General features: G+C 48.8%; 1 protein-coding gene across 1 annotated transcript; it reads right to left on the minus strand.

Annotated features, from left to right (window-relative positions):
- Positions 1-43: 43 nt before the first annotated feature.
- Positions 44-12,213, minus strand: CNGB1 (cyclic nucleotide gated channel subunit beta 1). Its single transcript, XM_088536498.1, has 18 exons — positions 11,982-12,213; positions 11,300-11,444; positions 9,430-9,537; positions 8,562-8,719; positions 8,038-8,217; positions 7,205-7,413; positions 6,495-6,545; positions 5,945-6,031; positions 5,520-5,584; positions 5,308-5,430; positions 4,887-5,028; positions 4,425-4,584; positions 3,947-4,044; positions 3,786-3,869; positions 3,200-3,318; positions 2,784-2,930; positions 2,008-2,203; positions 44-469 (listed from the first exon to the last, which is right to left on the minus strand). The coding sequence occupies exons 1-18, from the start codon at positions 12,211-12,213 to the stop codon at positions 266-268; spliced, it is 2,508 nt and encodes an 835-aa protein (XP_088392624.1). The 3' UTR covers positions 44-265.
- Positions 12,214-12,450: the final 237 nt, after the last annotated feature.

The following is a 12,450-nucleotide window of genomic DNA, read 5'->3' on the forward strand; positions in this document are numbered from 1 at the left end:
GTCCTGGCCAAGCAATGACTCAGATTTCAGAGGAGAAAATGTCTCCAAGCTTTACCTGAACCGACACTCATTAACCACGCATAGTGGTAAAAAGTGATTGCGTAGAGTAATGGGCTTTATCAGCAGTGGGTGAAGGTCTAAGCAGAAAAGAAAGGCAGAGCCTATTGATATCAAGAGTTAGCAAAGCCTCTAGCCACCCCATGGAAATGATTAACGACTAAAAACACCTAGTTGTTGCATTTCTACCCTGGAATTTGCTCGTTTTTCATTTCACTTCTTCCTTTTCTGAAATCTCAGCAGAAAGGATCTCCTCGTCTTCTTTTGGGGCAGAAATCATCCGAATGGCGACTAAATTGTCTGAAGACGTCGCGATGACTTCTTCCCCCTTTGGGGTGTCGGCTTTGGGGGAGGCTGTGGGCGATCGCCGGTGTACTGGTGATTTGGGTGGAACTGGACTGAAACTGGGATCCTGCAAGGCACAAGATGGCAAAACATTAGAAGACCCAGGTCTGTAGCTAGGTCCCTTAGCTGGAACCCTTGAGCTACAGCCATTGGGGCTACAACACTTTGTTTTTCCCTTGTTCAAAGCTAGAAAGGCATCTAAGAGGATTCCACCACACCAACCTCATCTTCGGGATATCACTTTGCTGCAAAAAAAATGATATTTGAGAGAAGAGAAGCTGGATTACAGAGCTGGAACAGTGCTCTGCCCAGGGAGGTTGTGGAGTCTGCTTTGGAGATCTTCAAAACCTGCCTGGATGCAACCCTGTGCCACATGCTCTAGGTGACCCTGCTTGAGCAGAGGGATTTGACTAGATGTCTCTAGACATCTAGAGGTCCCTACCATTCTGTGGAACCTCAGCCATTCTGTGGTTCTGTGATTATAACCTTAATGCCTTGAGATAAGTGTGCTGAGACAAGGACAGTGAAGCTCTCACACCCCAGGCTATATCTCTTTTTCTGATCCCATAGCACCTAGAGCATTTGCAGGGGCTCATCTCGGCACTAACTTTGCAAAAACTTTGGTGATTAAATCAATCCCCGACTGTCCTGTCTTAAGGCCCATTTTTCTTCCATCAGAGAGAAGTGGCCGCAGGTTTGGAAACCCCTTCTCCCGATATGCTCCTGGTGAGGGCCGAAGCAACAGGTCCATTTAATGGGTCAGCAGCGGACAGACAAGGCCTTTAATAAATGCACCCAGTGGGGATGGATCTTGCTATCATCACCATCTGCGCAGCTTCTAGCTCACGTTTCACATGGTTGCACCCTGAGCTTCATGTGGTCTTGACAGGCTTTTTGCACAGGACGCCAGGAACGCGTTCCCAGCTCTCGCAGCTCCCTAGATGTTTACCCCACTGTCAAGGCCATGGCGCGCTTCATCTCGCCTCTTGTTTTATTATGCTTTCAGATGTGGCAGCCTGTATAACTCCACACTAAGGAGGCTGGTAGCAAGGTCTGTGTGGAGATGTTTTTTATGACACTAGTGGAGAGAGTGGGGGAAAATAAACAAGAACGGATAGGCCATCTTTTTTTCAGTCACTTAGGACACAAAACTAAGGGTAATTTTGCTCTAGATCATGCCGCGCTGGGAGGACGGTGCATGGCTTTGCCCTAACCACTCTGTGAAAGCTTTGCAGCTCCTGACTGCCCCATGGGCACTGGGTGCCGTCATCACCATCCGTCCCACCAGCCCATTGAGGAGTTACAAACTGCTCTGCTAGGACTACGTAGGGGACTATGACCCCATCTCAGGACCAGCTCGAGTCAATCCTTCTGCTTTATCCACACTACTTCAGAGTCAGCCCTGTGGTCTCTGTTCAGGTCTTTGAGGCACCTTCAGCAGCTTTTTGACCTGTCCCAGTTGGAGAAGAGCAAAAGCAAGGACCAAGATGCTAGCCTCCATGTTGCCTAGGCTAGATACCAGCTATACTCAGCCTCAAGAGCCCGTGGCAGAGAGTGGCTATTTCATGGTTAACAAAGCACCCCCAAATTATCGTCCCTTCTAACCTGCATGGCCTGCATTGCTTTCAGCTCCTTGAGCTTCCAACGCAGGTGAGCGAGCCTCCCTTTGCCTCCCACCTTCCCCGCGGCAGCCAGGGCAGCCTGGAAGAGCTTGGGCGTGCTGGGTCTCGGGGGGATGATGATGGAGTCCCCAGGCCCCCCTTTGTCATCTTTGGGTTTGTTGTTGTTCCTCAGCATTTTCCTGCAACAAGAAAAGCAAGAGACCATTTCTGACTGGGAATATGTTGGATGAGCTTGGCTTTCTAATGCCAGAAGTTCATAGCTTTATTGTAAAGGGACCTCTAAAGCCTTAGGCAGGACTGATGAGCGAATCTAAAGCAATGCTGAAACTAAAGAGGAGATTTAAGAGCATTTTAAAAGACTAAACTTTCATCAAGTTTGTCCCCAGGTTGCATCCGCTTTGTGCTGTGCACAAATATGTCATTAAAAATGTCACCCCCTCAGACACCTCTCCTTAGCTCTGACACCGTATCATAGAAACAGACCATTTTGGGGGCGGAAAGCTGCAAACTGGCGCTTTGGGGATCTCTCATGCTCAGCCCAGAGGCAGCGGTGACGGCAGCCACGGCAGGAGCCAATTGCAAGGATTGGGTGCCCTCTGCTGCCTCCCCACAGCTCCTTTAGGCTTTGCCTTCATTGGATTTTCTTTAGGCTGGAGGATGCTTCACTTTGGGGTCTTTCTGCCCACAACTAAAGGGAAACCCTTGGCAGGTGCAGCCTTTTTAAGGCCCCAGGGGTCTTGAGGGTGGCTTAACTCTTACTTTGCTTTCCGCCGCAGCAGCTTTTGCGACTCCGGGTAATGCACCAGAATTTCGTTCAGGTCCTTCTTGTCCAAAATGAACAGATTTGCAAATCCGTGTGCCACCACGTTCGCCGTGCGGCGGTTCCCCCCTCCGGCCGCCAGCAAGCTGCACGAGACATCACAAGATGTGAAAGCAACTCGGGACAAGAGTTCTCTCCTAAACTCCCCACCTCGTGCCGCCGTTACTCTTCCTCAGGGTACGCGGAGTTGAGCTTTCACTTGCCGCAATGTCGCTGGTGGGTTTTAATTGCAAAGATTCCCGTGAGGAGCTGCCTCCCCTGGCCTTGTCCCCCAGGCTCCCTGCTCATCCTCGTGCCTCCCGCCTCGCTCTGCCCATGCCCACCCGCTGCCTCTCCTTGCCGACGCTCTACTCACCTTATTTCTCCAAACACAGACCCAGCTTTCAGCGTGACCAGCACGGTTTTGCCGTCGGCTCCGCCAAGCACCTGTACTTGGCCCGCCTGGATGATGTACATCTCCCGGCCAATTTCTCCCTGCAAGGGAGGGAGAAATCCCTGCTGCTTACTCCAAGCATCCTCATCCAACCCCAAAGGCTGCTCAGACTTGGTGCGTCTCTCCCTGTGCTCCTGCTGTTCAGGGCTGCAGCAGGAGAGGTCACTCTTTGCACAGGGACATTGGGAGAAATACAACAAATTGCTCCTGGAGAGGCTTTTGCTGGGATTTTGCTTCCCTGCCGTGGCTCCATGCCCAGTTTTTGCCCTTCTTTATGGCTCCACGCACTTCGCAAAGCCCCGAGCAAGTGCGTCAAGACCCAAAGAGTATGGGAAGAGGAAGCCAAGTTTCAACTTGCCACCTGCCTCCTTCCATGTGTCTTTGGGAGCTGTGCGGCTCTTTGCACCCCTATCCCAAGGCCATAGCATGCAGTGAGGGACATCCGCAGCCAGGCATGTCGCTGCTGGGATGCTGGGGAGAAGAACGGGTTGTTGGGGTGCCTCCTTACCTTCTTGCACACATAGTCGTTGGGTAGGTAGACGACAGAGCGGAGCCGCTTCAGCATGTCAAAGATCATCTGTCTGTCACAGCCCTGGGGCAAAATAAAGCCAGCAGTGGCATTAGAATGTCCCTACATCCTGTGCCCATCCCGTCAGGCATGAGCAGTACCTGGAAAAGTGCCACTTTGCTCACAATGCTGTAGTTCACGTCAATGGCAATGTCCAACCTCATCTTGTCCGGCAGCTGCACCAGCAGCTCTGACTCATCTACAAGAAGCAAAGAGCACAAAACTGGTGACCCTCGGTATTTGGGACAAAGCATCCAAGCATGTGTGCAAGGGACCAGTGGGAAAGTGATCCATATCTTGGCAGCCTGAAGAGGGAACCAGCTGAATCAGGAGGATCTCCTTGAAGTCTTGTGGGCCTGGGAAACTCACAGGTCTAAAGGGCAATGGATCATACTGATCAACCCTTCCATTTTCCCTATCTTCACAGTTCCCAGGAGTAAAACAAGCCCAAACCTATGCATTTATGACCCTGGAGAGTTGGTCCAGGACTATCTAGGGGAACAGCAAGATCAGCAATGCCCTGAACCTGCAGCACTGATGCCCCACTGCACTTTTGACAGTAGCATTTTAGGTGCTCACCTAGCATGCCTTGTGAGTGCCAGGTGTACTCATACCACGTTTTGACCCGGTTCTGAACAGTTCGGGGGATTTTGTAGAAGTTCATATATTTAATAGTACTGTCCATGCAGCTCCGATAGTACGTCTGCCCTGCGGTAGCGGCGCCAACCACGTCTCTCATCTGAAGCAGAGGAAGAGTTGGAAGAGATGGTTTGTTTGGTGCTATTTAGCTATCACGCCAATTAAGCCAGAACATTAATGTGGACCTATATTGAACTCTAAAAGGGTTTTTATCCTCTTCCCATTTTTTTTTCCTGATGTTTCTACCAAGCATCAGTAAAACAAGGCTGAGGATACCTGCAGAATGAGCTGATCACACCACAATTTTTCCCTGTCTTCAGGTGAGACTCCTTGCTTGCAAGGCAGCTTTGGGGAGGGATGTGGTACAGTGGCACCTCATGAGAAAGGGAGCTGCTCACCCACCTGGCCTATCATGACGGAGAAAGCAAAGACGCCCGTGAAATAGTTCAGCAGTTGAAAGACGATCTCAAACAACGTCTTGGGGTCTGGCAAGCCCCCGATGGTGATGAGGGTTTTCACTGCCCAGTAATAACAGCGGATGTAACTGGGAGGAAAGGAAGCAGTGGTTTTGAACAGGGTTTTGAACAGGATTCCTTATATCCCAGTCTAGCTGCAGCCTTGCAGCGCCTTATTTTAACCCCAGTGATTTCTCATTCCAACCCTCTTGTTCCAGTCACTCTCCCTGTGCTCTCTTCCTCCCTTCCAGAGCACCCACCTTACATCAGGGACTTTTTGGAACCCAGCTGCACCCCAACGCCTTCTTCTTTGCTCCTGGCCATCTCCCAAGGCTGCACCACATGAGGACTCAAGCTCTGGTTTGTACCTGTTTCCTTCTCCATCGTAGACCCAGGTGGTGGAGCCCAGTCCTTCATATGCTGATGCCCAGTAATAGAGGCAGGAGTTCACATGCAAGCTGTAGAGCAGGTAGGCAGTGGTCCGAATCACTCTGCCAAAAAGAGAGCGGTCGCAGGACGGATGATGACACATTACGATGCTATATCCCACCGTAAATAACTCATGGGTCATTTCTCTCACCTGTAGATGTACGCTTTGCTCAGGATGGCCTCGAGACGGTTATTAAACTCAAAGAAGGCCATGTACTGAGAAGAGAAGGAGAGCAGCAAGCTTAAGCCTCCAGCAGCCCCCATGAGAGCTCGTTCTAAGCCACTTCCATGAGAAACCAACCAGTTTCAGTACAGTGTCCCCTTATCAAAAATCGATTTTTGCCTTCTCTTTTACTCATACAGTCACTCTGCAGCAGAAGTTACCAAGGATGGATTTTTGACACTCACATTAGAATGTGAGTGTGTATTAGGATTGAAATAAAGTATTTAATCAACAGTCTCTCAGGGCCTGAGATATAAGACTTCCTTTCTATGTCTAGCAAGCAATAACTTAACCAAACATCATCATATGCCCTCAAAAAGATGCTCTGAGTTATTCTATAAGTTCCAACTTACCTTCAGACAGCGAGGGAAGCGCAGGAGTGGATTGACCCCGACTTTGAAGTAGAAGAAATCCAGCGGAAGGAGGCACACCACGTCCATCTGAAATCCCCATCGGAAGGAGAATCACCGGGGTGAACCGCAAGCATGGCAAGGCTCATCTGCATCCCTCCGTTCACCCGGGAAGAGCAACATGGGTGCCCTCCCAAGCCTTGAGGGTGTCAGTGCTGGTGCGCCCTGAGCCCCGTGGTCCTGTCCCCTATGGGTGACCTCCATCCAAATAGGAACATGGAGAGAATAGCACCCTCGGGTCCGTTCCTCCCGTTTCAAACCCAATCAGGTCTGCTCAAGTACCTCCTCCCATAGACCATTACCTCCCAAGACCTTTCCCACCCTACCCACCAATCCTTGAAAATATATGAAAATATATTTCATACAAACGGCTCAATTTAATACTTGAAATGGCTTTGAAGACATGGCGACAAATGTCTTCGAAAACTGATCTTCATCCCCATGATCTTTAAAGAGCAAAATATGTGGGACAAGAATATAAAATGTGTCAGACCTTAAAGCGTTGTGATTTCAGGTAGTTCTCCTTCATTGCCTTTTTGTCACTCTGTTTGGAAATAGGAGAGAGAATTGTCACAGGCAGAAAGGAAAGGGAGCACAGACTCAGTCACCCCTTACTTTCCCGTTTTGCCCTTCCAAAGCATGTTTTTTCATGGCTGATTTCTTTGGACTTGAAATGGGAATCAAGGGCTTTCACTTCATCCTGCATCTCAGACAGGTGAGTGCTGCATTTGGATGGCAACTCTTCCTTCCCATCATTGATCCACACTGCCTAACTGTGCTCTAGAGAATTCAACCCAGAACCAATCATGCTGTTGGTTCTTAGCTAGAAGCGTAAAAGTCACTAGCTAAATGGGACCCGAACAGCAGGTCTCACTCATCTTTGGCAGAATTTGGGAGCAGCTACCCAGGCTGACATCCAAGCATCTTGGTTCTGGGAATGAAGGCACCAGGGGTCATGCATTTCCTGAGCAGGTGGACATTGACTTTATGGGAAAGATACATATGTGGAGGGGATTAAAGGTCATCAATGTATCAATCTTATGGCAGGAGAGATGTCTATAGCTCTGTGGGAGAACTTGTTTCATGTACTTATGGCCAAGACCTTCCTTGCCACTTTGGACAATGGAGTCGGGAGGTCTCCAGCATCAGACAAGACACTCACAGAGAGGTTCTTCACAGGAGGCAAGGCGCACTGCCACTCACTATTATATCTCCCCCGCGGACAAACTGGAGACGGATCTGAAAGATCACGATGTCCAGGAGGTAGATGAGGTCGCAGAGATAGTCCATGAGCAGCCAGTAGTGGATATTTCCTGGGGTCTGGTAGGGAAAGGCCCAGCGGACAGGAATGAGCCAGCAGTTCCAATTCCAGGCCAGGACCACAAAGAAGAGCCACAGCACATACATCAGGTCTGCACGCAGGGAGACACGGGCCAGGGTTAGCGAGCAACGCTCCCCGAACTCATTCACATCCACCACCCATGGGAATTTCCATCTCCAGTCCTGCCCTATGTGCAAAAATGTCTCCTATGAACCCTGCAGAAGATCTGTCACTTGTCACCAGTATGTGGCTACAAAAGCTAAGCAGAGAGGATGGAAGAGTGGGACCTAAATGCAAAGTTAAGGTGGCATTTTATCAGGAAATCGCTTCTACCTTTGTTGGCTCAAGCTTTGCTCCTACAATGCTAATTTAGTTCCTCTCTTTTTCTTCTCTTTGAGGCAGTGCTGGGCTGAGAGTTGCCTGCCTAAGACTGGTGGCTTGGAAATGTCAGAAAAGGTTATGGATGAAGCTGGCTTCCCAATGGATTTGCATGGTGCCGTGACTTGGTCAGCAGAGAATATTTAGAAAAGCCTATGGATTATAATGGGATCTCTAATGCTGATTTCTTTTGCACATCTAAACATAAATCAGTCCTTTCTTAGCTTTCTTCCCCTTCTTGGCCACTTCCTCGCCTGTTTCCCATCCGCTTCCCCGTCTCCCACCACCGCTGGCTTTCTCACGGCCGAGTCGGGCCGAGCCGCTCTCCGTCACTCACTCGTGAGTGGATCTATGCTGCTTGGGAACTGGTAGTTTTTCACACGGTCCAGCCAGGGCCGATACTTGAACGTGCAGCACAGCATCTCGCAGTAATGCTCATCCTCCGCCGCCTTGGCCGCCTCCGGCTCCTGTCCCGGGGGAGGCGGCGGCGCTTCCGCAGGAGCTTGCTTGGAAGGGGCTGGGAGAATCCACATCATTATTTTCCACGGCAGAAAACCCTCATTCATCTTAAGAGCTCTAAAGCATTAATGCTACCACTGCCTTCCTGAAAACTCAGGGTGCGTGGGCACCCATGAATTCAACAGCTGCTGTGAGAGCCCTAGCCTTTCCCGATCCCATGCTCGTGAAGCTCCCCCCAGCTTGAAGATTTCAAAGCACTGACTGTAAAGCTGCCGTTTATATATATTTCATATATTTATATATATGAAATATATTTAGCTCCACAGTCTTCCTTCTGATTCTCAGCCTCGGGCCTGTGAGCCCCTGGGAGGAAGACATGGAGCCTTCAAGACTTTAACTCACATGCCACAGGGGTCTCATCATCAGATGTGACATCGGGGTCCGTCAGCTTCTCTTTCACCTTCTCAGTCCTTTCTTTAAAGAGCTTCACCAACTCCTGGAGCCTGTCGTTGATGACTGCGCTGCTCTGGCTTGTGGCTGAACCAATGCGTTCGGGCAGGCTATGAAGAGACCATCAGATACTTCACTCATGTAAGAAAGCCCAAGGGTAGCTCCATGACCTATCTTTTAACTTATAAGAGTCTTAACTAGGATTTACGTGTATTTATATGGTTATTGTATAATTAGAAAAGCAGGTGTGGCCTATAACATGGATTTGACAAGATAGTCAACAATATCAGACCCTCACATTTGCTCTAAGATGCAAATCACACATGCAGGTTTTTGGGAAGGTCCCAGGCTGTATTTGCTTTTCTTGGGACTAGGAGGGCATTTGTAGAGGATATGTACAGGACAGAGAAGCCACGACCCAGATGACATCATACAGAACTTGTTTTTTTTTTCTCTTTTTTCAATGGAATAACAAGGTTATTTCCCAGCGATCAGGTAAAGCAAGGGGTTCTGCTACCACCGTAGCGTGTCTGGGTCAAGGATCCATCACCTCAGGGGTTAAGCTTGGTCTTGAGGAGAACATTTCTATCTGTGTGGAGAAAGCTCATGCTTGTTGGCTTGGAGAGGGTCAGTGGGAAAGAGATACATTATACATGATATAGAATTAACTATGCTATGTGTGCACTGCTTTCTCTCTCTTTGGTACCCCAGTATTTCTAAGATCTTCTGTGCTTCAGCCGAAGCACGAGGATATGAAACTCAAAAAGCCAACCAGATTCCCAGAGGAGCCTTGTGCCTCTGCTCCTTGGTCTGCGCTCACTTTTCTCTCTCCTCGTGGTCCTGGCCAGGCTGTGTTCGCATGGGAGATGGGCTTGCTGAGGTCAGAGGTATCTCATCCAGGCTGTCTTCTGAGGCCAGCACCTTCCTCCTAGATAGACAAATGCAACACTCAGAGCTTAGAGCACAGGAATGAACAATCCTCTCCTTCATTTCACAGCTTCATACGCTCAGCTAAGGACTGAGAGGTTCCCAAAACCACATCAGTTCATCTCCAAGTGAAACAGTCCTTCCCAGTGTCTTCATGCTGTTAGGACAACCCCATCAACTCTTGTCAGTCGAGGCAGCTTCTCATCTGTACATTTGCCTTCTTCCAGGGATCACATTGCCCTCCTCACTCCCAAGCAAGTCAACTCCATCAAGCGCCCAATGGGCTCCAGCTCAAAAATGTGCACAGCTAAAAGGGCATCTCCATCTCGTCTCTTTGCCCGTGATACTTCCCCTGAGGTCCCTCCAAGCTCACTTGGCTTCCTCTGAATATGTATCAGGTTTTTTTTTTTTTCTGTCAGCTACTGTTTGGGAAAAAAAAAAGTGCATCAAAGCTTTTTGCTTCAGTTGAACAGAATAGGTTTGGAAAGACACAAAAGATGATAAACATCCTGTATGGCTAGAGATCTAGGGGAAAAAAGCCTTTGATATTCTGCAGTGCCTGTAACTCACCTACTTTGCTGACAGATGCTGCTATCAGAACAGGAGGAAACTCCAAAAGGAATGCAAATTTCAGCTCATTTTGAAAGGTTTGGGTAAAAGCTCTGTGGAAATTATGGCTATTATATTAAATCCTATAGAGAAACATGTACATCTTCAAGTATAAGTCCAAAACCCTACCAGATCTCATTTTCTTCATCATCTTTTGAAAAATGAAATGAAATGAAATGAAATGAAATGAAATGAAATGAAATGAAATGAAATAAAATGAAATAAAATAAAATAAAATAAAATAAAATAAAATAAAATAAAATAAGCACAATCCCCTGGATAACATCCAGTCCTTTGATATACTCCAGCTGCACTTCTAGTGGATGTTGTTTGGGACAGGACCTCCAGAGCAGTGGTCAGCTTGTCCCTAAAGACCAGATTTTTCCACCAGTGTATAAAGATTTCAAAGCTTCTCTCCTACCAAGTGAAGTGAACCAACAAATGCACAGCTAACTAACAGGAGGCAAACAAATATAGCAAGTAAAAGCTAAAGGTGAGAGATCGGATAAATAATCAACACAAGGAGCTAAGCGACAAATTCCAAAGTCTGCTCTAAATAGCCAGAATTTTCACTTCCCTGGTCAATGCGTTTATTAGCGACCACTGAAGTAACCGAACCATTGCAAAGTATTCACTGGTTGACTAATAAAGACATTTTTACAGTGTGGGACAAGATGCATATCAAATGCAACAATGAACCTAAAAATATCAAAAAAGGCATTTTTAGACGTGGAAGTATGCAGCCCAGGTAGGGCGAGCTGCACAAGTCAAGTTACAAAAATACACAGGGAAAAATTATGAGAGAATTGAAATACAGGCAACAAAAATGTAAATCGCCCCCTCAGGATCCTCACTGGGGGCTGCAAATGCCAAAATAAGGGGCCCAGGCTCCTTTTAAGCACCTTTTTGAGGCCTGTATCAATGCCCAGAGAGGAGCCATCTCCTGATCTGGTGCTGGTCAGAGCATCACTGGCCAGTACTTCATTAAAAATTGAAGTTATCTCATTTCCCAGCCTCTTCTTCAGGAACGGAAGGATCAAACATCTGGTTTGAGGCACTTCAAGAAACCGCCCTGTTCGCTATTTTCACTGTATTTCCCTTCCCAAACTGATATCCCCATGGTGCAAAGCAGGAAGGAGAGAAGCGAGTCCTACCTGGCAGTAGCCACTGCCGCCCTGGGCACCGCCAGCGTGTGCTTGGCACTTGGTGCCAGCCCCTGCATGCACCCAGCTTCACTCTCCAGATCATCCTCCAGGTCATCCACATCGTTGATATTTATGGCTGGGTGTTGACTTGGCCCTCAAGGAAGAAGAGCATTGCAAAGTGAATGAGTGTTTTGGGATTACCCATAGCCACAGCTTTCCCTCAAAAATGAGCACTGGTCCAGTGCTCTTAATATGATTGCCACAGCGAGCATTGATAGCTCGAAAACATTTTTTAGGGGCTGAGTTAGATGGGGCAGCAGCAAAACCTAAGGTACACGACCATCACTTGTGCTCCTTAGCTTCTGTGGTGCAGCATAAAGCGTGGTTTTATTTAAAAAAGAAGAAAAAAAAAAAGAGCATCAAAGACCAACTACTCCAGGACTAAAAGCTGGCCCCCACCATACTACACAAGTGCATGACGAAAACCTAAGTCCTACCAAGACACTCAAGCACACGGTCAAAGCCAACGTCCCGCCAAGTTATACAAGCACGCAACTGAAGCCGACGTCCCACCAGGCTACACAAGCACGTGACCAAAGCTGAAGTCCCTCCAAGCTACACCAGCACGTGGTTGAAATCAACATCTAGCCAAGCTATGCAAGAGCATGACCAAAGCCAACATCGCAACTACCTAGGGGATGGGCAGGGGACCGCTCCTCATTGGCACAATTGGGGTTGATGACGCCAGCCGTGGGCTTTCTGGAGATGAGGACGGGGATGCGGGAGGCAGCGGTGGCTCGGTAGCTGGGGACATTGGGCAGGTGCTCTAGGGCGCCGCGGTGGGGAGGGGATGCTCTCCTGCGCTCCAGCGGCTTGTCGTGCACCAGCCGGTGGAGCTCGAGGCCTCGGGGGTGCTTGGCCATGCTCTAGGTGCCTAGGTGCCTCAAGCAAAGGGCAGGGCATCTGCAGCTGCAATGAGAAACAGAGTCATCTGAGACAGGGATGGCAATTAGGTCAAGCACGCACAGAGACGACGCGGTGGGGACCCAAGCGAGCCGCGGGGATGCTTGCTGAGCCGCCACACGGAGCTGCAAAACTTGACTATGCTACTACCAGTGGAAAGCCAAGAAACCTCCAACCCATGATAGGGCTGACGTCAA

Source organism: Tinamus guttatus, unplaced genomic scaffold, assembly GCF_059628265.1.
Source record: "Tinamus guttatus ecotype Peru unplaced genomic scaffold, ASM5962826v1 Tinamus_guttatus_pri_ptg000674l, whole genome shotgun sequence".
NCBI classification, from domain to species: Eukaryota; Metazoa; Chordata; class Aves; order Tinamiformes; family Tinamidae; genus Tinamus; species Tinamus guttatus.